The 24,847-nt window shown below is 44.7% G+C and overlaps 1 protein-coding gene across 1 annotated transcript; it reads right to left on the bottom strand.

The window, feature by feature from the left end:
- Positions 1 to 2,277: 2,277 nt before the first annotated feature.
- NTMT2 (N-terminal Xaa-Pro-Lys N-methyltransferase 2) lies at positions 2,278 to 24,213 on the bottom strand. The gene is made up of 4 exons (XM_067532526.1): positions 24,060 to 24,213; positions 15,189 to 15,364; positions 7,547 to 7,796; positions 2,278 to 2,552 (listed from the first exon to the last, which is right to left on the bottom strand). The coding sequence occupies exons 1-4, from the start codon at positions 24,211 to 24,213 to the stop codon at positions 2,278 to 2,280; spliced, it is 855 nt and encodes a 284-aa protein (XP_067388627.1).
- Between the last annotated feature and the right edge of the window lie 634 nt (positions 24,214 to 24,847).

Below are 24,847 nucleotides of genomic sequence, written 5' to 3'. Positions count from 1 at the left end.
CATTTCTAGAACTGCTAAGTTATGCAAGTAAGAGATCTGGGGGGTTATTATGGAAGAATGAGATGAGGTGCTTTATTGTAAAAATGCAACTGAATAGACACACACAAAGGAGTCTTTCTAAACTGACTGGCTTCAGAGCGTTAGATGAGGTTAATCTGACTTTCCTGATCATATTTGACAGACAGCACAGTCTGTCGGACAATGCAGTTCCATCACAATTGAAACGATTCACAAAATCATGCTGATTTTGCTGGAATTTCATTTTGAAAGAAAACCAGGTAAACAAAAGTTTTGATTTTTCATTTTAAAATGACTTTTCATTTTGAAATTTATATTTTTATTATCTTCTTGATAAAGATCAAAATCAAAACAAAATGTTTGTTAGAATGAAATGTTTGGATCAATCTGACCCAATTTTTTTTCCCCAGGAATTTTTTTTTTGCAGAGAATTTTGAATTTTTCAGTTTTCATTCCGATGCGTAATGAAGCCAAATTTCGAAAATCCGAAACCCTTCATGAAATGGAACTTCTGTCCTCCACACAGCTCCACTTGTGCACGTGTAAGGGAGACAAGAAGCTGTTCTCTGAGTAATCTCTGGATAGCGCAGAGGAGAGGGGAGATAGGGTTACTAGTAATGTCAAACTCAAGCTGTTTAAATATAAATCATAAATGCCTTTGAGTTAAAGTAACACCCTCTGTCGCTTAGTACAGTTAATTAATTCAATATTGTATTAGTATCATCCCTTAGCTGCACCTTTAAAACCCTTCAAATGCCATTATCCCTGCATATGGTGCTTGGCTCATTTTGAGTATGGGTGTGACAGGTTTACTGACCCCCCACAGAGACTAAGGAAGCAATGGAGCAGGACTGGGCCAAGAGGGCCTCACCCCTCAGCAGATGAGGAGCATGTGCCCAATGGAAGATCTGCTCACAAAGGGACTCGGACAGTCAAGCCGGCAGGATGAAGGAGAGGCTGTCCAAAGGAAAGAAGCAAATGTGCAGCTTCTGGGAACAAAGTGATTCACAGGAAAGGGTCTGGACCATAGGTAAGACCCAACCGAGGCGGGGAGTAGAGGACTCCCCCATCCCCTGTAGAGGGAGGATAACTGGGCACTCCCAAGAGAGCTGGGGAATGCTTAGTTCACTGACTGGGAACTCCCGCTGGGGAGGAAGGCAGGCTATGACCACAAACCAAGCCAAAGAGCGCAGGGAGGTAGGAAGCATCAGGAAGAGGTGACTGAGACATTCCATGCCTCTCCCCTGTGGGCACTGGGCTGGGACCTGATAGAGGCAGAAGGCCCAGATCCCCCTACCTACCACTCCCCAGTCCATGTGGGAGAACTTTGGGGGCACCAGGAAATTGAAGGGCCCCAGCCTACCCACTGCCTCTGAGTGAAACCTGTGACAGAGGGAAAGAAAGGACCTCATGGTTTTATGAATCATGAGGGGATTTTCTCACGCAGTTTCTGCTGTGAAAGTAGCTTTTGGTTTTAGAACAAATGTTTTCTCCAACTTAATACACGTTTAAAAACCATTTTGCAAAGTTTTCAGTGTGAACTGCTTTTTACAATGTAGATCTTTGTCATTGGCACTTTTCCCAGAAGTGTTGAGAATCCTAATATAAAGGCATGGTTCTAGGGCAGGAGAAGGAGGATGTAAAATTGACTTTTGTGAAATTTATCAGATTAGTTTCACTGTCCAAACTGAGTGAAATGCAATAAATAAACAGCATAACTGACAGTAAATAAATTAGACTCTCCTGATGTTTTCAGTTTCAATAATCTAAGGTATTAGATTTGGACTTAAGATAAGATTTTCAGAAGAGACGTGATTTGGCTGTCCAGCTTGAATCTTCTGAAGGGGCCCTGATTTTCCGGGAAGTGCCAAGCACCCATCTTCTGGGGAAAAAAAGACTTCTTTATGGCCTCTCAAATTGAGCACCTAAGACTTGAAACTCTAACGTTGCTTTGGAAAGCTTTAGCCTAATTATTTTCTCATAGATGAGTTTTATCCCTTTAACAAAATAGAAATCTTGCAGAGAGGAGGCCTATTAGTAGAGGACATGGAGATAAGGCCACCAAGTTTTGGAAGTTTCCTGCATGCCCTGGCTCAGGTGCAGTTACTCTCATCATTTGGGGTGGGCTGAGCTGTGTAGTTATGACAATAGGGGTACACTGCTAGTGGAATTTTAGCAAACATTTTCTCTCTGTCCTCTCATTGAAGTCCTGAGTGCCAGTAATGTTTCTGGGGCTTCACGCCCACACATCCCCCTTTTTCAAGAAAGACCAGCGTCCTTCTGCATAGCCAGTGTCCAGACGGGAATACACTGCTCGGGGAAGCCCTCCTGCCTCTCCTGCCACAGGATAGTGAGTCCGCTTTTCTCAATGAGACTTCGGAGGATGCTCAGGTCTCGGATCACGCTGCTGTCCAATGGGTCCAGGATACAGCCTTCCCGGGCCACGTTGTCCTTGAGAATGACAACACCATTATCTTTCAAGCCATTTTGGCAGCGGATAAGAAACTCTAGGAGATCTTTATCCGTCAGGTATCCTACAGGTGAAGAGACAGAAATGGGTCATGGTTCATGGCTCAAATGGCATCTGACTGGATCCATCTGAGTTGGGTATTGACTTCAATAGCTTCTTTATACTCCACTTATTTCAGGCAAAGTAATTAACAGAAGTGTGTCTAAGGGTTAGAGAGGGGGATTGGGACACATAGGCTAATGGATTTTATTCCTGGTGCTGCTACAGGCTTTGCTATGAGACCTTGGGCATGTCACTTAAGTTCATATTTTCAAATTTAACTCCATAGTGAGGTCCCAGAATAGAAGTAGAAGTGGCCTGAAGGCCATGGAGGCAGGAGTGCTTCCAAAAATCAAACTGCTTCTATTTAGTGGCCTAAATATGAATGTAGGTGTCCAACAATTAGGGCTCTTGAGAAATTTAAAAAATGAATCACGATTAATCACCGTTTTAATTGCTCAGTTTAACAATAATAGAATACCACTTATTTAAATATTTTTGGATATTTTCCAATGTACTGATTTCTATTACAACGCAGATTGTGAAGTGTACAGTGCTCACTTTATGTGATGATCTTTTATTACAAACATTTGCACCGTAAAAAAGATAAAGAAAAGAAATAGTCTTTCAATTCACCTCAGACAAGTACTGTAGTGCAATCCCTTGATCATGGAAGATGAACTTACAAATGTAGAATTATTATTATTATTATTATTTATTATTATTTTTACATAACTCCCTTCAGCTGAGTGAGCCCTTGTTTGCAAGGGAGGATGGATTTAACCTCAGGGGACTCAGCATGTGGCAGACAGGAGAAGCTGGTGCAAGGAGGCTGAGCTTGCCAGGCCCCAGTTCTCTAACTTTTTGTACTGGCAACCGCATTTGGACTTAAAAAAAAATTGTAGCTCTGGGCTTCAGCCCCCCTCTGGTCTGGGGGCTCCAGACTTCAGCCTGCTCAGAGCTCCAGGCTGGGACTTCAGCCCCCTGCTGCCGATGCCTCCCTCCCTGCCCAGAGGTATGCGATTAATGCATTACAAAATTAATGTGGAGTTAATTTTGTTTTCAGTTAATCGCAGGCATTAGCTGCAGTTAATTGACAGCCCTACCAACAATATACACCTACGTTTGAAAACTTCAGATAAAGACACATAAAGATATGCAGGTTCTTCCAAATTACTGCATATTAATCCTTTACATTGCCACACACTGTTACGGTTTCTTTATATGCCACGTATGTTTCAAAAAAACTATGCCAAGAAATATTTTCTAGATCTTTTAAAATATGTTATTGGGACTATGTTTTATATCCCTCCACCTGTAAGACAGATGCATTAGTTATGAGTCTAGCTGTCCAGGGCTCACAGGAAGAGAATAATTTTACCTAATACATTTAAAACACTTCTAAAAATAAACTAGCTCATACAGCTAGTCAGAAAATTGAAGGTGAACCGAAAACTGTTTGAAATTTTTCAGTCAAAACATTTGCATTGTCCTGTGGGCAATCTGAACTGATTTGAAATGAAAATTTTCCTTTCCAATTGACATTTTGACATACGATGTCATTTAATTTTTTTTAACCTGAAAAAAGACAATGAAACAACATTTTAATTTGATGTGGAAATGTTTGGTTTGTTTCCCAAAGTCAATTCAAAATGAAAACTTTCATTCTGACATTTTTCTTTTGAAAGAAATGGCATGAAATTAAAGACTGCATCATAAGGCATACACATGGGGCAGTCAAATTAATGTTGCACGGGCAACTGTAATTCTGATATTTTCTAACTCTTGAGTTTCTTGATTTTGCAACCTTAATGTTCTTTTTATGTAGTTCTGGGGGATGGAATTATGTTGCTGTGAGAAGGCGTCTGACTGTAATAAACTCCAACAGCACTATGGGTTGAGACTATGGGTACAGTGAGCTCAAATGCTTCTGACTATGCCCCTCTTCTCCAGTATATCTCTCTTCCTTTCTCCTTCCTTGTGCAGCAAGCACCAAACTAGATTGTCTCAGACGCACAGGCTGCTTGGCTTCATTCAGAGTTCTCACTGCGTTTTGGCTCATGAGAAATCTGATTGTTCCCAACATGATCCACCCGTCCATCCTGGCTCCCACACCAGGAAGGTGGGCTCTGTTGAGGCAGTCAGATGACTAGAGTCTAGAAGGCTTGCCGAGGACTCAGGAAGATGAAACCAGGCTGCCCCACCCAGCCACAAGTCTGGGAGCTGAGACCTTGACAAGATCAGCAGCTCACTGGTCTTCTCCCTCCTCATCCTCCCCAAACTCAGTGAGCTGCTCTGGACATCATGCCCATCCCCTGTCCTGCTGAGCACCAGGGACAGGTTCTGAGCCCCTGCAGTGCAATTGTCACCGTCACCAAAACCCCAGGGCATCCACCACCCACAACCACCTGGAAGGGCATGAGCAGGGAGAAACTCCAGTGCAGCAGGGCAGGGAGAGCTCCAGCTGAGGAGGGTCCTGCCAGGGCAGGATAGGAAGGGGGCCGGGGATGAGGTAGCCCACACTGTGGGATGTAGGAGACGCCCTCCTGCTAGTGGGTTAGGGAGGGGAGGTGCCTGCAGCCCTGGGCTATAGAGCCAACAGCTGGGAGTGGAGCCATCACCGAGGATGGCCCGGGCCCCTACCTAGGTGTGTGCTCCCCAGCAGGGGTTGGCAGGCAACCGAGAGTCAGCAAGATGCACGGAGGGGTGGGAGGCCCCTGGGGGCCGGGGAGCCTGCCAATGGAGAGGGAGGCTGACTCTGGCATGGGACTCGCCTGCAAGGCAGGAGGCCAGCAGCAGGGCTGGAGGTGTGCTGTCCTGGCACACAGAGCCCACCAAGCAGATGTGGAGCGGCCTCCACGCAGTGTTGCCCTGGGGTTTAGCGCCTGCTCCTAGCGTATTAGGAATCCTTGCCATAAAACTGGGGGTCTATAACAGGTATGGGCAGGCACAGCTATAAGCGGCTGTAAACCAAACTTTTTGGACAGGAAACTGTGCAAAACCAGCCAGCTCCCCCCACCCTGGGCAGTGATTGGAGCAGATTTGGCCTGGGTAGAGCTGGCACATCTCTCCCCTAGCGTGAGCAGCACTGGATTTCGCTGGGCGTTCCCACCCTTTCCTGGCGTTTGCATCTCTGTAATGCTCCTGCTCTGCGCTGCCCAGCTCAGGGAATCAGAGCAGGGATTGACGAGCAAGGCTGCCGGGTCCCTGCCTGCTCAGCTAGTGCAGGATCAATCGCAACCAACCATTCCCTGGCCACAGAGCAGTCTAGCAGTATGTGACCCACAGCAGAGCTTGCCTGGCATAAGCTGCACCTACACTAGATAGGTTTGGTCCAGCAATGCCCCCAAACCTTTCCTAGGGTAGACTAGACCTTACTCTCAGCTTTTGTGGTTTAGGAGCAGACCATTGGGTCACCGTGCCATTGCAGGTGTTGTTAACTGAATTGTTCACACGCAAGGTCAGATAAGGTGTGCATGAAATGCACTGACATCACCCAAGCACCGAGGCTATGAGATGCTCTGAAACAGGTCACTTCCCATTCCATAGACATGATTCAACCTGTTTCTCTTTGTTCCATTTAGCAAAACTTCCCATTAAAAGGCTCACAGACAGCTCCATGTTCCTATTTAGAACAAAGTGCATCTAGATTTCCTGCCCCATGTGCCATCTTGTTCTCTCTACAACTTTAATTTCTTAACACTGCTCAGATTTGGGATGGGAGCTGCACACGTTGATGTCTCAGGTTGTGCTTTTGATTGGGCCCTTAGCAGTTGCTGGAATTTGCCATTTTCTTCTTGCACTCAGCTGCTAGCAGGTGCGCTTGGAGCCACACAATCCAAAGAGTTTGACAACCTTACTGCCTCTTTGTTTCACATGCAGCCGATATTTGAGAAGCCTGACATCCTGGCCCTTTTCCTGGCAAGCACGGTTCACTCCGCAGCATTTGCAGATAAAATAATAACACTGTCCCATGTGTTATAGCTACAGCTGATAGTGCCATTTATACTTAAGCTATCCTAAGAGTTTCCATTATAAGACCCTGTTTTCAGTTGTTTCTAACTTTGCCAAACTTAACCATTTGGGTTAAAATATTCTGTGTCATGTGACTGTCTCAGAGTGATTTAACACACCAAAAAAAAGTTTCTGCAAAAAGTTCACCCATTTCCAAAACCAAGTTTAGGGAAAAATCTGATGTTTTGCCCATGTTAAAAATTGCTCACAAATGTTTAGTTAAGAAGCTCTAGTGCCCCCATGCTGTGAACCAGAGTCACAGGGTTTTGCATAGATTCCAAAGCCAGAAGGGGTCGTGGTGATCATCTAGTCTATCAGTGCACTTATTGGCTGATCCTCCTGCCTCAGTCTTTTCTTCTCAGCTTCACTCCAAGACAACCTCTCTTGTCGTATCCTCCCCTGACCTATCTCCTCCCTCTCTCCCTCTTCCTTTCCCTTCTCTTTCCATTTAATTGATTCGCATCCTAAGTAAACCCACCAAAAACAAATTGTGGAACTAATGACATTTTCCATTATCACATTGTTCACTCTGCTGGAGTGTTCTACCCCTCCCTTGACTCTGTGTCTGGTGTATTTCAATTTTAAGCTTTTCAGAACAGGAACCATCTAACACACTGCATTTGTACAGCACCTCACTTCATTTCGGTTGGTCTTTAGGCACTATTGTAATAAACATGATGACCAGACTATGCATGTGCCATACCCCCACTGACTAAGCATGCTCCTTTCCTAGCCTGCAGGGGTGCAGCAGTACTTTTCCTGCAATTGCTCCTCCTGGCAGCTGGGGACTGCTCTAATGCCAGGCACTAGAACCAAAAACAAGGAAACTATATCTATTGTGCTCTCAATGCCCCACCTCTGCCACTGCCCATGCCCAGGCAACATTAATTCACGCATTTCCTAACTTTTCAGTACCTGACTTTGCAAACTCAACATTCTTCAAACATGTATTTTAATACAATATATGTATGGTGTATTATATCTATAAATTAATGGTGAACTAACCTGAAACCCACTGCATCCAGATGACATCATATTTTTGGGGGGCTGGAGTGAATTCCTGGAGGCTGTAACAATAGTACATCTTTACTCTGTTCTCCTTGCACTGTAAATAGTTCTGAGCCTCATCCAGGAAATTCTCCATCATATCCACCAATTCCACGCTCTTGAAAACTGGCAAGAGGACATGCTTAGTGACCCGTCCAATCCCAGAACCACAGTCTAGGGCACGGTCAGTGCCAGCTTTCCCAGGACCCTGTGGAGTATAAGAAAACCATTTAAAAGCCAGGAATAGCACCACTTGGAGGCTCGTAGGAGTTGCTATACCAGCTCAAGCTATTAGTCCGTCACGTCCAGTATCTTGCCTCCATCGCTATTTGACACCAAAAAAGAAACTCCTCGTTATGCACATAGTCCATTTTGCTGTGCTATACAAAATTTGATGATAGTGTCAGCACAGATGGAAATTCTCTCCTGTCTCCTGCTGCATTCATCTTACCATCTAATGCACGTGATTTGACTAAGCTTAACATGCATAAGTAAAAATACTATTACCAGACAGAAAATTATCCAGATGATTAACTCTGTGATCCCCAGTGGCAGTGAGCTTCACAGGTGACCTCAATTTACTGGTCATTAACTTCATGGCATGTCTTTTTGGTTTTGGTTAGGGCCTTGTACTAAACTCTTAACTTTGAATGGCTCTGTCAAGTTTCCCTCTAGGAACTTGTCTACATTATAGCACTTTATCATGTTCAGACAAGATGGTGAAGAATCAAGTTAGCTGACAAGATTGGCCACAAATGATCATCAACAGAATATTTATAGTGCGATTGTAGACATGTTAATCCCAGGATATTAGAGAAACAAGATGGACGAGGTAATATCTGTTACTGGACCAACTTCTGTGGGTGAGAAAGACAAATTTTCAAGTCCTGTGTAATTCAAAAGCTTGTCCTTTTCACCAACAGAAGATGGTCCAATAAAATGTTTTACTTCACCCACCTTGTCCATCAACAGGATAGTAAAATGTTGGAGGGGGACATGTCTCCCTCCAGTGGCTGCACCTCTCGCCTTGGGAAAGTGATCCAACCCGTCTGTGCTCAGTTTACACAACTGTACATACCATGTTTGCATATAGCATAGGAATGCTGGGAGGCCTAACTAAGGAATGTTTAAGTGACAAGTCAACAACCATAGATTACAATTTGGGACCTCCTAAATCCTAGCCCTGTGGTCATTCCTACAAAGCAGGGACTCTTTTGCTTGGCACAGTGGTGAACATAATGTTTTCACACGTTCTTAATCTTCCTAAAAGGTTCACCTGTTTTGCAAAGTCCTTGCAAGTTCAGCTCTCAGCTATTCACACCCGCCTATTCACCAAAACCAACTGCCACAAAACTAGAATTCACACCCCAAGGTTCTCTGAATACAGCTAAGCCTTAAGAGTAGAATTAAGCATACATTTAATCTCTGGAAAACAAGCTGTGTTTAAACAAAGCCAGTGCAGGCCTGGTTGAGTTCTGACAGCACAAATGATTGAATCATGGAGGGAAAATGTATTTTTCCCCCTAGGTACATAGAACTCAAAAATGGACAAATAGATTTTGCTGAACCTTTTTTAAAAACATCATCTCTGTACAGCGATTGGACACAGTCAGTCTCAGCCCCAGGGGAATGAATATGAGAAAGTAACAATGAGCTGCCAAACAAGGATTTTCCTCATAGAAATTGTATTTCTCACTTAATTATAGCAGCAGCTTCTATTCTAGCTATAAAAAGGCTCTTAAGAACCGCTGCTTTGAAGTAAAACAGGAATTTTAGCAGTGTGCAGGCACCAACTGTGAGGCTGGAACTCCTCCAACCTAATTTATCTGTTAAAGAAAACACATTGGAGACAAATGTAAACACCTTCCCCTCTCTCCTATGTAACTCAGCGTTGAAATGAAAGCTAGGGGGCCAAGGTCATCCCTGCTGTAACTCCATACCTTTCAAAAAAGATACATCAAGGAAGAATTTGGCTCTATCTGCTTATTAAACAACCTCTTCCAATGAGACTAAGAATAAATCATGTTGGAGGCCTGTATATCATTGCTTCTTGGGCCCTGTTTCAATGATTAATTCAGCAGATTATTAAGGTCAAAGGACAGTCCCAAGGACGACATCATTGCTATAAATATACCGGCTGTGCATCTAGTTACATGGGGCAGCTGTAGAATAAACACAGAGGCCTGCCTGGAAAGATCTCACCCACAGCCACACACTCTACTGGTCCCAGTTTGTCCAATTCTGAAGATTAATCTGATCTTGCCTTGCAAGAGTGTGTCTACGTCCTGCACAAGGTAAAGCCAAAATTTTCCACAGGAAAAATATCTGTTTTCCAACCAGTTCTGTCAAAGCTTTTTATTGAGGCACTCATCAGACCAGGTCTAATCTTTCCCTTTAAGGATTTGCTAATAGGCCACATGGAAATTCACGTCAGAGAAGTCAAGGTCAACACTCCTTGCTTAGGCTGCCTCTTACTTAGGACTCCATGTAAGGGCACAGTCTCATCCTCTGTAAATGCACCTACTAATCTACACGCTATTAGATCACATCCATGAACCCAGTGTACAGCACATAAATGAATAATGACAAATGTTCTTTGGCTAATTAAGAGTGCCCTTGGCCTGTGGACAATGCCTGCCCCATGAACTCTTCACTAGCCAAAGAGCATTGATCATTATTATTCATTTTTGGCTTTTCAGTGCAATATCAAAAACCAAAACATTCTGACTGAAAATGGCACCACAGTGCCTCATGGGAGTTATAGTTGGGTACCTTATGCTCCCATTCTCTGTCAGACAGGGCTGTCTAGCCAGACTTCATCTCCCATGATGCACCATGGCCTGGAGCTCCCTATGATGCACCCACTCCCCTCAGCAAGAGGAGAGAGAGTAATGCATCATGGAAGATGTAGTCTGACCAGGAAGCCCTGCCTACAGGGGAAAATAGGAACATGAGGCACCTGAACTACAGCTCCCACGAGGCACCGCAGCTCCATTTTTAATCAAAATATTGAAATATTTTGATTTTCAGCTGAAATGTTCTGAATTTCAGGTGTCCTGCCTTTTAATGAAATAGCAACATTTTCCACAGAGAGCAGATACTTTTTGCAAAAAGCATAATCAAGTCAAAACCCCAATTTTCCATTGTCTAACAGTTTTGACCAACAGTTTTTTGACCAGCCCTACTTTTAGTATTGTTTAGAAGGAAGGGTGGTTGGTTCTCTCATGCCGTCTCGTCCCCTCAGTTGCTATCCTGTAACAGATGTACATATAAAGCTCTGGCAAGCAGCAGAATGAGGTGCTCATGGAGTGCCCTAGGGTATGACAGTGTAAAAGAGTATCTCTGGGGCACCTCCCTGGTGAGGCTCTGGACTCTTTCCATGCCCACTTACCACCACGGGGTTAGCCCAATACAAGCTCCAGCCTCTTAGTCTGTTTAGTGGGTCCTGCCCTTGTTTGCCTTGCTTGATTTATGGGTGGGGGAAAAGCAAAGGTGCAACTTCAACACAGAACAAGCCCCTCCTGAGATCAATGAAAAGCAGAAATGTCTGAGGCACTGCCTAACTTCAGGGGTGTCCAGATAGCAGCTGGGTAGTGGAGTAAGCCTTTACCTATCGGGCTTGCCCCTGAAGTTCACTGGACTCTTTGCAGAGTTGAGGGCATTTCTGGCATGAAGGTTCTTCCAGCTGTTTTGGGTGCTACTCCAGTCACTCCCTTCTTAGGGCTTCCCCCTTGCAGACTGCAGCTCCCTCCTTTTAAAACTCTTCTCCTTACCATGCATGATCGGCAGGATTACCTTAGCAACTATGGACTGAGGACCTTCCAATCTTTTGGAAGTTACCAGAGAGACTTTATAAGCCAGTAGTCTATTCTATCACTGTTACAAACCTGATATAAACGCTTTGCATTTATTTGTATTTATAAGATCTATTAGCCATTATTAACTCTCTTCTTCTTTTCTTTTATTATTAAACCTTTAGTTTATAATTACTAAAGGATTGGCATCAGTGTGATTATTGGGCAAGATCTGAGTTATATATTTACCTGGCTAAGTGGCTGATCTCTTGGGATTGGTAGGATCCTATATTTGATTAAATTAGTTTTCAGTAACCACTCATCATAATGTCTAGTGTCTGGGAGTTGAGCCAATGGTTGGAATACCTAAGGAGACTGCATTTTTGACTTCTTGTTAACCAGTGGAGTGACACAGTTCACCTTTGTTACTGGCTTGGTATAATCTAATAATAGAATAACCACCAGTTTGGGGAGAGTCTGCTCTATTTGTCCTGAATTTGGTAGTCTCAGCTGTGACCCACTGAACCACGGTGACACCATGCGCTATCCTTCAGTGTTCAGATCCAACAAATGAGCCATGGCAATGGACATGTAATAAACATCTATGGAAAACGTGAAGATAAGATACAAAAATCCATGTTAGAACCCCTTGCCCTATCCTGCAAATGGCTGCTTGCATCCTACAGAACTTCTCTATGCATCCACCTTCTGCTGATGGGATGGCCACGGAACCTCCAGTGGTGCTTGGCCATGCAGGGGCAGAGCACAGCGGCCCCCAATGCCCAGGGCAGCCAGGCTGTTCTGCCCCCTCCCCTTGGACACAGAGCGGCTGGCCAGAAGCTGCTCCAGTGCCAGCCGTGCCCCCAAGCAGCGCGGTGGCCTGACCCTTCTGCCCCCCAGACACACAGCGGCTGGCCAGGAGCCACTCCGGCACTGGCCCTGCCCCCAAGCAACACAGAGGCCACTCCCCCCTCCCAGCTCCACCCCTTCCCTCCACCCGTCTCCCACGTGGGCCCAGCACCATGGCCAGAAGCTGCTTCTGTCCCAAACAGCACAGCAGCCGGCCCTACCCCTCTTGGTGGTGGTACTACAAGGGGTGGTGTTTTATGTTGGTGGTACGCAACATGGTAGAGTTTGGGAACAACTGCTGTAGCACATTGCCCATTCTAATGTCAAAAATCCAAGCAGTGGGGCTTCCACTACTTCCCTTGGGAGATTATTCCACAGCCTCGTACTGTCAGACTTTTCTTTACCCAGCCTATATGTTTCCATTCTTATTTTCATCCCATTATCTCCTTGTTATACACTATGTACCTTCCTAAACAATCCCTCTCTCTTTGGCGTTTAAATAATCAGTAAATCTCTTAGCAAAATCTCCCTTTAGCCATTACTTGGTCAAGCTAATCTCTTTCAAGCAGTTTTACTCTATCCTCATATAGCCTTCCTTCCAAATAACCCTGGTAATTCTTACCATCACTATTTGAATACTGTTTGTTGGATATATTATTAGATGAAGTGCAGCGTAACTAACTGACAAATGCTCAGATCGTATATTTTCTTCTGTTACCCAACCAACTCATGGTTTTGTTCTTCTTCTCTGAATTCACTTCATTTTGTCAATATTTTGCTGATAACCAGCTGCCCCAAATTCAGTGCAATATTCCAGGTGTGTTAGCACCAGAGCTATACAGAAAAGAACTATTATCTCTTTGCCCTATTACATTATGCCTTCACATATACAGCCCAGAAATGTGGATTTATTGACCACTTTCCTCAGAGGTCTCTCTAGGTATTAGGTCTCCCAGACTTTTCCCTCCCATTGAGCATGAGTTTCTTGGTTTATTTTTAACCACCTGTATGAGTGTATTTTGTACACCCCAGAGAGGTAGGAAAGTAAATGTTGTTAGTTTCATGTTACACAGAGACACAGCACTCCAGGTAATGCCTTGATTCCACTAGGGCTGCCTAGGCTGTTGCTATGGGCAGAATTTGGCTAAGGGAGGTCATGTGACATATTAAAAGCTTCTCAGCAAGTCACTGGCACAGCTGGGGTTGAAATGCAGGAGTTCTTGACTCCCAGGTCTATGAGCAATAAACCAGAGCACACAGCCTCTCAGATAAAGTATGGTGCTACCTTCAGTGTAAAGCATCAGAGAACTTCAAAGTGCAAGGTCATAGTTAGTCATCTGATTTTATCCTGATCAGCACGCGAGCAAACCCACTGCAACGCAACCCAGCACGAGACATCTGAAGTGAAAAATCATTCTGCTGCTCTCGATTGCAACTTTATGACCATTCATTAGACACTTACTTAATGTGAAGCGAGCGCATCTAGCTATATAAGTGCAGCATGGTCTAGTGGATTGGGCGGTAGGGTGGGTGTCATCGGAATTGGGTTTGATTTCTGGCTCTGGTGCTGACCTCCTCTTTGACTTTGGGCCAGTCACTTTCTCCCTTGTCTATTTAGGGCAAGGACTTTTTCTTATTATGTATTTGTACAGCACCTAATACGCGGGGGTCCTGATCTGTTTTGGGATCCTTAGCTGCTAGTGTACTACTATTACTACTAAATATTATTACTAATATAGATATACCCATTCAGGCAATTCTGTTGCACTGACCTATTCCCCCAGTAGTTTCTATTGGATGCAATATTCTCCCTCACTTCCTGCCCTACATTGCTATGTAGTGCTGCTGTGTGTTGTTAAACCACCACCACTTTCCATTCCAATATATTTAAACCTGATAAAGGAACATACTTCTTTATGCAAGGCCTAATTAACTCATGGAACTCATTGCCCCAAGATATCACTGAAGCCAAGAGCTTAGCAGGTTGCACAATTGTTAAAGACATTTGTATGGAAAATGAAAACATCCACAGGAAGGTGCTTTTGAAAAACCCCTTGGCCCCCATCTGCATCTTTAGGCACCTAAATAACTTTAAAAATCTGGCCCTAAGTTAGGTTAGGAAAAAATGTCTCTATGGGCAGCTTATTTCTTATTTCCCTAATATGGGTTGTGATGCGGCACTCCCCTATCCCAATCAGGAGAAGGCTAATAAGCTCCTCTGGGCTCAAGCGGTACTAAATAGGCACACCTGCAGAGCCTGCTCCACATGTAGGAAATGAGTTTACAAGGGAGAGTCTGCCACAGGAAGGGGTGGCAACCAGAGGAAGGCTGCTGTGCCCCAAAGGTAGCTGACTCTTGCAACAGAGCTGCTGGAAGGAAAATGGCTTGCAAACCTCTGCTGCATGCAAGGACACTCCAGACCAGGTACAAGCCAACTACAACAGGGAGTGGGTGGAAATAAGCCCTGGGTCTTTAACTTTAATGACAAACCAGACCTCTACCGACTCTTTTGGAAGACTCAGACAGCGAGCGTCCCTGTAAAACTTTTAAGTGGGAAGGGTCTCTGAAAAAACCCTATCACATAGGGTAACTCACAACTTAACATTCAGAAACAGGCTCTGAGAGAGGCAGGATAGTGGGTTAGATGGAGCATTAGACTGATCTGGGATATGATTTCCTACTTCCTAGAACAAATTAGGTCTGACCTGGTAGTAGTTACACAGGTGAAACTCCCACTGAGGCCAGGGAGAATTTTGCCCATGTACGGCCCGATCCTATAAATAGAACCTCCACTGAACCTCCATAGAGCTCTGGGGCTCTATGCAAATCCTTGGGACCACCTACGTGGTGTGCTGTGCAGGACAAGGACATAAGAGTTGAAGGAGGACTGGGCCCGATGCATGTGAATTCTAACCCACGCATCAGCTTCTTACAGAAGACGGGAGTGGATGACTCACCCCAACAAACTTCCTAAGAAATTCCCTGGAGGATTCAATGTCCGTACTGGACAACTCAATGTAATCTCCCATCATGCCCTCTTCCGTCGCTGGCACCTCCCGGTAGAAATGTTTGGCTCTGGCATAGAACTGCATCTCTCCGTTGATCACTTCACTTGTTAAAGCATAAAGTTTCACTGCAAACAGAAAGTGTGTTAATATTTATTTATAACGGGATATTTCATTGGCTGATTGGGGTCTTATTGGAGTTTGTGCGTGTGTCTGGGTAAGATATTTGAATTCAGGAATAAACCAAGAATTTGCAATATTCTCTTCCTAATTAAAAAAGAAAAAAAAAGGATGATTAATTCTGGACTGGCTCTGGCAAGGTGCTGAGATCCCTCAACTCACATTAAAGTCAATGGGAACTGAGGCCACTTGGCACCTCCTGGGAGTTCTCAGCACCTTCCAGGATCAGGCCCTATTTGTGTAAACACATCTCTGCATTCCCAAAAGGCTCCATGTTAACTCAAAATCACAGATTTCAGATCTGACAGCAAACATGCATGCAAATTAGAATCAGAGAGACTGTTTGCTGCACAGCAAAACCATGGATAGCATTAACTGTTGTGCGGTGCCACTTTGTAGACAATGGGTGTGTCTACACTGCAATTGGAGGTGTGACTGCGCACATATCAACATACCAGAGCTAGCTTTGATCTAGCTAGCTTGAATAACGATAGCAATGAAGTGCCAGCAGTACGTACCCAGGGTCCCGGGCGGGGATTGTACAGCCTGTACTGTTGCGGCTTCACTTCTGTAGTTATCTGAGCTACTTCAATCAAAGCCAGCTCAAGTATGTCTACATGTGCTGCAGTCACATCTCTGATTGCAGTGCAGAGGTGCCCCGAGATGAGGCTAATTGGTCTGTAGAGTCCAAGGCCCAGCATCTTGTGTGTTTTCAAAACTGCAAAGTGTGTGACAAGTTGGACTAAAACAGTCCCATCGGTGTGAGTGAGTGAAGAATTCTATGATCTTTTTGGTAATATTTTCTTCCTGCTTGGCACAGGTGTTGGGGTTAATTGCAGGGTCAGGCCCCAAATGACTATATAAGGTGCAAGGCAGTAGTACATCAGTCTCTAAATCTTCATCTGCCACAGATCAAAAAGGATGAGAGATGTGTAATGATGGGGACACAATGAAAAGCTCTTACGTGCCAGAGTTTGGAGTTAGTTTTCACTGTTTAGTTTTTAAATGTTTGGGCTTGATATTATTATAATATGTTATGCTGGTGACCAGGAATACTAGGTTCACAGCTGCCTAAGAAATATGAATCCTCAATTTGATATTTGGTACTTTTCCCTTTCTCTTTCCTTAACGGAGATCTGTACTAAATGTTCTGGGTGTTTTGTACTTACCCTTTTTGAATATTTTTAGGAACTTACAATCTAAGTCAAAGGCAAGGGACGATAGATAGATACAGACAGATAGGGACTACAAGGAGACAATGAGACAACATTGGTCAACGTACGAGGCAGTAGTCTCCTCACACCAGCAGCCTAAATGTTAAGTATTTTTCATAGGCATCAATGCAAAGGAGAGTTGTGAGGAGGACTTTGAAGGCAGATGCTGTAGCTTCTTCTTGCACGAAAAATAGCTGTTCCCGAACATTCCTGTGAATGAAGACCCAATCACATGACTGCCTGTAACTAGCAAGTCATAAAGAGGTAGGGTTGAATCTAACACCGGTTCCGATTTGGAACAAATACTGGTGAGCAGTTTTGCAGTATGTGCCCAGTCCTGCTGTAGATCATGTGTCTCCAGCACATGCAGAACTGGAAGTGAGCAAGTGTCAATGGCCATCTGGTTAGGTACCTTCAGCCACAGTATAACACAGACCTCCCGGTAGACTAAATAAATAAAATGATAGGAAAGGAATGCAGTTTATGTAGCTTGTAGCTGTTATGACTTTGTCTTCTGTGCACTGCACCTTTAAATTTCTGAGGAGTCATTGGCTGTATTATTGCCCGGGCTCTGAACAGGCCCATGAGAAGACAAACAGAGGAGCAGAGTAGGCCACAAGCCATGGATGAGCAGGGGTTGTATTTATTGAGGGCAGGGAGCCTAGTGGTGAATAAGTGTGTGCTAGCCCGTCCTGAGCACCAGAATGACATCCTGAAGGCAAAGGAGGGAGGGGCAAAGGAAGTAAAATAGAGAATAATTACCACCAAAGACCCCTCGGAGCAAAACAGTGCTATTAGGTTACACATCAGCAGCATGCCAGAGATATCCTTTATCCAACAAAAGCAGCACTATCAGCCGCTCTTGTCATCACCTGCTTAAGTTGACTGCCACGTGGATGCTATTAAAGCTTTAATCCATTACACATTTATGTTATGCCTGAGAAATTTATACCACAAGCGAGTGCTGAACCCAGCAAGGGTCCAACCCAGGTTTGATACACTCTGCTGATTATTTTCCATACTCCAAAGAAACATTTTATGAAAGGAAGAAAAATAAGGGCGTGGCAGCTGCTCCCCTGCAAATCCTGACCAGGGTGATTGTCAAACCCTGGGAAAGAGAAGGATCCACTGGCTGTTGTCTCTTCTTCAAGGGGCTATTGCCATTCTTCCCCTGCATCCTCTTTCTCTCTATACTACAAGGGGCTGTTTATGAGACTTGTGGCACTGAGCCCCCAGGATGCTGGCTTTACAAGATCTCACTTAAGAGATTCCATTGATGATTTCTAGAGCAATTTTATTAGGGCTTGTCAAGACTCACGCTCTTCTGCTGGGATGGAAAGGCAAGGAATGAACAGGCAGCTTGTGCATCAGGGCTGGGGTTTGTGTACAAGGGGCAGCACATGTTACTGCTGTTCAGAGCAGTAACACTCGAAGCGTGACCTCAGTGAAAGGGATCACATTGGCATGACATGCTGCTCGGGATCTCAGATCTTTGGGGTCTGGCCCTGAGTTTCTCATGCCCCCTCAGCTTCACACTTGCTGGCTTCCTCTCTCCACTGGCATCACCCCCAAGACGAGCGCAGATCATGGTTTTGCCCACTCATCAAACCAACCAAGGGTTGTGTCAGATACATTCACGTTGTTACTCCTGTTAATCTCCCATTACAACTAAACATGAGAGAGACCAGATCTGACAATGCACACTGAGACTACAACAAAAGACACAAACAAAGATGTCAACATCAACTTTTCAGCCACTAAAAATCATTAGTTTCAATGTGGAGGGGCTCTCTGCGGAGAAGGCCGACAAGCTAACTGGCATGAAAGCAGACGTGATGTGCTTGCAAGAGATGGACAACAAGACAACAGCACCAAACACTCCTGGAGTGCATATTGCTGCGAACATCGAAAGCAACATCTATGGCGGTACAATACTTATACATGACAAAAGACTGATGGGAAAACACTGCTGTGAAACATCCCGGTACAACAGCACTTACCATGGCAGCAGTTTTTGTTTACAAACCACGAGCAGTTTGCATGGCCAACTGACTTTCCCTTGCTAGTAAAACCATATCTTGTCACAGGCGATTTCAGCGCACCAGCTGGGGATTGCTCAACAATGGGGAAGAAATGGAGAAGGGGGCGGCAACTAACAAGCTGACCTTGCTTTTTGATTTCCAAGACAAATGTGCTTTCCAAAGCACATGATGGAACAAGGGTTACAATTCCAACCTACCCTTTGTCACCTCTGAAAATGCAGGCAACTTCAGAAGGGAGGTTATAGCAGCAATAGACCAGTGCACGTGACAATAGAGGATGTAGTGCAATCCAGGAAAACAAAGTAAAAAGTACCTGCCAAAATTCTACTTCAGAAACCAGGCTATCAGGCCCCATAGCCTCAGAAAAGATACAATCCTTGAGCACTATGGCTATCTGGTGTGCCTTGGTGTCAAATTGGACCAAATGCTGACATTCAAAGAGCACATGAAAAAGCTGAAAAAGAAAGTGAGCTCAAGGAATTGTGCAATCCAGAAACTGGTGAACACAAACAGGAACCCAAAACACTCTGAGCAACCACCCTGTGCTACTCAGCTGTGGAGTACCGTGCCCAGTTTGGTCACACTTGAGCTATGCACACAGAATTGAAACAGAACTCAGTTTTGTACGATCGTCACAGGGACCTTGAAACCAACTCCCACACTGTTGCTATACTGCCTCACTGGGATTGCACTGCCATCATTGAGACGGGATGTCTTCAATATAAAGAAGAGACAAAAACAGGTACATGGTCCAAGATGCCCATTGAATGGACACATTCCACCACCTGAGAGGCTGAATTCCAGGAACAGCTTTGCCCTGAAAATCCCTTACCCCAAAATACCACTGTGGAAGGCTACAGAGTAACAAAATGTCAGGAAATGCCAATAACTTTGGAGAGCCTGCTTCCTTCAGAACCCAAGCACAGACCTAGAACAAAAACACTGGTGTGCTCTAAATCAAGCAAGAGCAGGGTTAGCAAAGTTTGGTGACAACATGACCAAGTGGAAGTGAGGAATGACCCCAAATGTGAATGTGGAGAGCCTAGGCAAACATTTGAACACCGCCTGATGTGGTGTCCCCTTCTTGATATCCTATACTCCCAAGGAATTATTCCACATAAAGGGACAATACCACATCTTGGGTGTGGGTTTGGAGTGACAGGTGGTGATGATGATGATCAAACCAACCACAGCTCCTTTCATGTAAGTCCTCCACTTCTGTGCATTCAGGGAAGGACATAGGCTAAAGTTCCTGATTAGACTGATTTGATTGCTATGGGATTATTGATTAGAAGTGAATGAGGAAGCATATTCATTGATACAATGTTTCATTGCAGTGTATGTGTAAAATGGGATCCAGCATCCAGGCCTGAATACCAGACCCCATAGCCTCAGAGAGATTTGGAAGGTTGTCCCTGTTTTTCATGTGTAGAGTTTTCAGGGGTGAATTGCTTTCTAAGTCCTGTTGCTGCTTTTGAGAAGTCATAAATGTTTCTAGTAAAGTAAGACATAGCATTTTTCTATACATTTTTGGTCTCTTAAATGAACGTGCTGGCAAGGATTCCAAGCAGCAATGGTTATGATGTGCCCACTGGAAAGGAGATAGAGACTAGAAATTCATTTCATAAAGATCACTGAACAGTCTATTTTAGTAATTTTTAGTCACTGCCAATATGGTCTGGATGCAAAGTGGTGGCCAAAAGGTGAATTCTAAGCCTATGAGCTAGACCAATGAACATTTGCTAAATGCTTTGCCTCTGCAAAGTCCAGAATGTGATCCTTATTCTTTTCTTATGCATCAATTTAGGATTTTCTTTCACAGACTTCTGAAGTGCCTTTCCTCTGATCAGCGAAATGGTAGAACCTAGTAAGGGTATTGGAGGCACTCCTGGTCTCAGACATAATATCTCACATTTCTCAGCTGTGAGATTCACTCATCTAAAATTGCCTGATGGGAAGAGAAGTTTGCATTTGTGAGCCTATTTTTGTGGCTCCAACCAATGTCCATGAGATACTGATCCAGTTTCACTGTGTGCATTCAGCCACGTGGCCAATTCTTGGTGCATCAGTTTAAATATACATTCAAGGACGTAGGGTGAATTTCATGCCTGCACATCAGGCCGGCACAAGGTCTAGGGGCCACCTTTGTTTTGTCCAAAGGTGAAGTTCATCCCCAAAAAGCCAATTTTACATACAGATCTGGGGTTCTTGGTCCGGAATATTCAGCCCTACAAATGGACAGCATTTTGTTTTGTTTGCCACGGATATCACTTTCTCAGCACTGAGGCCCTGATCCAGCAAAACTCTTAAGTATGTTCATAACTGTAAGCATCTGAGTAGTTCCATTGAAGTCCATGGGTCTGCACATGTGCTTAATGTTATACATGCACTTAAGGGCATTGTTGGCCGGGGGCCAATATTCACTCCCATAATGTATTTATACATGGGAAAAGTGTTCTTACAGTCTGTAAAATCATGACATGCTGATTTTTTGTAAATGGAATAGACACTAACAGGCTCACCTCACATGTAACTCTAGGATGAGAGTCTATGCTGCACCTGTAAGAGGCCAGCACAGGACATGTAGCTAAGGTGACCACCCATCCTGAACTGGACAGGACAGTCCCAAAATAGAGAGTTCAAGTCCCGATCCCTGGGCTTAATGACTCCAGGACAGTATTTGTCCTGGATTCCCTGTGGCGCCACTCCATGCCTACCTGAGGCTCAGGGGCAGCGCCAGCCTCTTCTGAGTGGGGGGGAGGGGGCAGGGCTGAAGTAGGCCTTAGCTCACCCTCACCATGAGGCCCTGCCACTGCTCCTCTTCTTCCCCCCGAGGTGCTGCCCCTTGGCCAGGCCAGAAACCAGAGCTAGGCCATGGTAAAAGCCGCCCACGGAGCTAAGGCCACTGTGGGGAGCCCTGGACTCTCCACCTGCCCTGGGCAGCATGGCTCAGGGGGCAGAGAGATGTGCTGGAGGCTGCTCTCAGCCCCGGACACCCTGCTCAGGGCAGGTCTGGGGCCCCACACAGTGGCCAGGGCTTCCTGGGCAGTTCTGACCACAGCCTGGCTCTGGTTACTGGCCTGGCCAGGGATGGGACCTTGGGGGAAGAGAAGGAATGGGGAGCGGGGCTCCTGCATATGTCCCGCTTTTGCCTTTTGAAAAGGTGGTCACCCTACATATAATCCAGAGAGAAGGGCAACTAACGTGGCTTTAAACCAGCTTTGCACCTTCCTGACTCACCTTGACTTCAACAGGACTCCTCCCCTGTAAAGCTAAGCACGTGCTTACGGGCCTTGCTGAATTAGGGGCTCAGTCCTGTTGCGTAATATTAAGGTTAAAGAAAAAATCTAACCCCACAGATGCTGTGACTCAGTCTGAGACGTTTTACATAGGGTTCCACTCCGGCTGTCCATCCTGCTCAGTCATTTCCATCCTCCATGGAACTGAATGTGAAACAATCATACTGCCTGGCGTTCAGAGCTGTACCCTACTGCCCACCTCCCCACTCAGAGACGCAGCAGAAATAGTTGCTAAATCGGACAAACTGACAATAAGTTGACAAATTGGAAAGGGGTTAAAAAGAGCTACAAGAATGACTCGGGGACTGGGAAAGCTGCTTTACAGTGACAGACTCCGGGCACTCCATCTATTTGGCATAACAAAGAGAAGATTAACAGGTGACTTGGTCAGTCTGTACATATATTTGTGGGGAGAAGATATCTGATGGCAGAGGGCTCTTCAGCCTAGCAGACAAAGGCATAATAAACCCAACAGCTGGAAGCTGAAGCTAGACAACCAACTAGACACTAGACACAAGACTAGAAATGAGGCACAATTTTTTTTAACAGTGAGAATAATTAATCATTGGAACAACTTACCCAGGGACATGGGGGATTCTCCCATCACTTGAGGTCTTTAAATCAAGAGGATGTCTTTCTCAAAGATCTAGTGTAGAGGTTATGGGCTTGATGCAGGAGCTACTGTGAAATCCTGTGGCCTGTACTATACAGGAACTCAGACTAAATGATACAATGGTACTTTAAGGCCTTAAAATCTGAGTCTATTTATAGTTATTTTTGACAACTAAACTGTCAGAAATCTGGCTGAGTTTCTAATACTTTGCGCTTATTTTCAGAACAAATGGAAGGGCTAACATTTTAATGGACTTTTAGGAATTATGTAAGGCAATAACTAAGAGGATCTTTCTTTTTTATTGAGATCCCCCGGAGTTCTTACCCTTTCTCTCATCCTCTCAGAATGACAAGAATTTATTTTCTATGGGACACTTCAGATGGCTGCAAATTTTGTTTGTCTTTTTAGAATTGCCTACACTCTTAAGGGACTTATAAATCCCTTGGTCTCTAGCAGAATTCACACTGGTGTCAATCATGGCAAGTGTTCCATGTTCAGCGAAGGTGATCTGTTGCCATGCACGTGTGCCTGGGAAAGTGGATGAAGCCCTCAAGAACGAATGCCCTGTCAATGCGATAAACAAGATGTGACCTAAAAGGTTCTTTCCATCTCTAACTGGTGTGATTCTAACATTCATTGCAGCCTTCAGAATGCAACTGGCAAAGTGATCATCTTTAAAATAATATGGACCTAAGTCAAAACCTGGCTTCTTTTTGGTTGTCATGAGGACAACTGTGACTTTTGGGAATTAGAGTAGGACATCCTAAAACGTAAATATTCAGGGCCAGACATTTCAGTAGAGCTCAGATCTTATTTCAGCACTATTTCCTAAACAAGTGGCTCAGCACTGGCACTCAGCAGCTCCTGTTGAAATCTGGCCATAAATTAACTCTTCCATCCAGAAGTACTTTGAGACCAAATAAATAATTGGAGTGGGTGACTTGCCAGAGATTTGGGATGACAGAGACGCTTGATAACAGACCCACCCAGCATTATTTCGCAAGCACCTTTCCATCCTGCAAAGCAAGAGTTGGGGTCAAAGATACGGACATATGGAAAGATAACAAATATGGACATCTGACAGCCAGAAAGCAAATCAAGTGTGCTCCAGTTTCTCTCCCGCTTTCTCTTTCATACTCACACACAATACAGCTTTTCATCCTTAAATTGCCAGCAACCCAACACATTTTTTATTTTAACTGTGACCGGAAAAAAGTAGCATTCACTCTATCTGCAACCAAAGGTGAGCTCATCTGCCCAGCCATCTATTTCTATTGTGCTCACCATTGTGACATCAAGGTACAATAAACTGTGATGCCCGATCAGTGGTTGCTGAAGGATAGAACAGGCTAGTTTATTGTCTGTCTTAGAGCTTTACAGAGCTATTTATCATTATTATTAATTTATTTGTATGCTGGCAGCTTGCACAATGCGCTAGTCACTGTTTCCACAGACAGACAACGCAGATAACTCACCAAGGGGAAGCCTCTCCAGCAGACAGAGGTAACTCTGAAAGAAATCATTTCGTATGGCCTTGTGCAGGATAAAAGACATGCTGTGTCGACAGAGCTCCTCATCCGTCTTGTGCCAGCGTGACTTAAAGGCTAAATGGGCTCCCTCACCTTCCATGGTGATGATGGTTTATAGTGGGGGTGGGGGAAATAGCCTGGATGGTGCTCTGAATAGGACCTGTCCTTCCCAAGAGGCTGAGACTGTCATTTAAACCGGGGCAGTCTGCTGTGATTCTAAATTCGTGGGGGGAGTGTCTGGGAATGGAGGGGGGAGAAGTGCTGGCTCTTGGCACTTGCTCAGAATAATCTCTGCAGTGTCACCCTCCTATGCTAGCAGCTGCTGGAAAGTGCTAAAAACCCAAACTGGGATAGTGCTTAGCCAGGGTAAAAGTATATGTGCTCCCTAAAGGGATTGCTCTAATTCGATTAGTTTTTTAAAATCTCTTTAGCTTCTACATCAAAGGATCACAGCCGTTGTGCAGTGGCTCCATCTCCCTCTTTAATATCAGAGAGTGATTTTTGTTTTTCAGGCTCCGGGTCACCTCCCAGCCACATTTGTTATGCATTTCCCAGAGAAGGCACAAAATGGGGAGAGTGCTGCTGACTCTAGAGAGGCAGTGTGGTCTAGTGGACCAAGTCGTGAGATGGCATTTAGGAGACATAGGGTCCTAATACCAGCTCTGCCACTGTGTGATCTGGGGCCAGTCACTTTTCGTGCTCTGTGCCTCAGTTTCCCTCTGCCCTTTGCCCAT

Source organism: Emydura macquarii, unplaced genomic scaffold, assembly GCF_026122565.2.
Source record: "Emydura macquarii macquarii isolate MOO-44397 ecotype Brisbane River unplaced genomic scaffold, CSIRO-AGI_Emac_v2 contig_3287, whole genome shotgun sequence".
In the NCBI taxonomy this organism is placed as follows: Eukaryota; Metazoa; Chordata; order Testudines; family Chelidae; genus Emydura; species Emydura macquarii.
The sequence above is the reverse complement of the archived record's forward strand: the minus strand, read 5'-3'. Positions and strand labels throughout refer to the sequence as shown.

Excerpts from the sequence above, each read along its gene's own strand:
- NTMT2 (XM_067532526.1), bottom strand. The coding sequence starts at position 24,213 with ATGGAAGGTGAGGGAGCCCATTTAGCCTTTAAGTCACGCTGGCACAAG. Across the intron at positions 15,365-24,059 it reads GCTGGAGAGGCTTCCCCTTG|TGAAACTTTATGCTTTAACA; the intron begins GTGAGTTATCTG and ends TTCTGTTTGCAG. Across the intron at positions 7,797-15,188 it reads TTCTTAGGAAGTTTGTTGGG|GGTCCTGGGAAAGCTGGCAC; the intron begins GTGAGTCATCCA and ends TATACTCCACAG.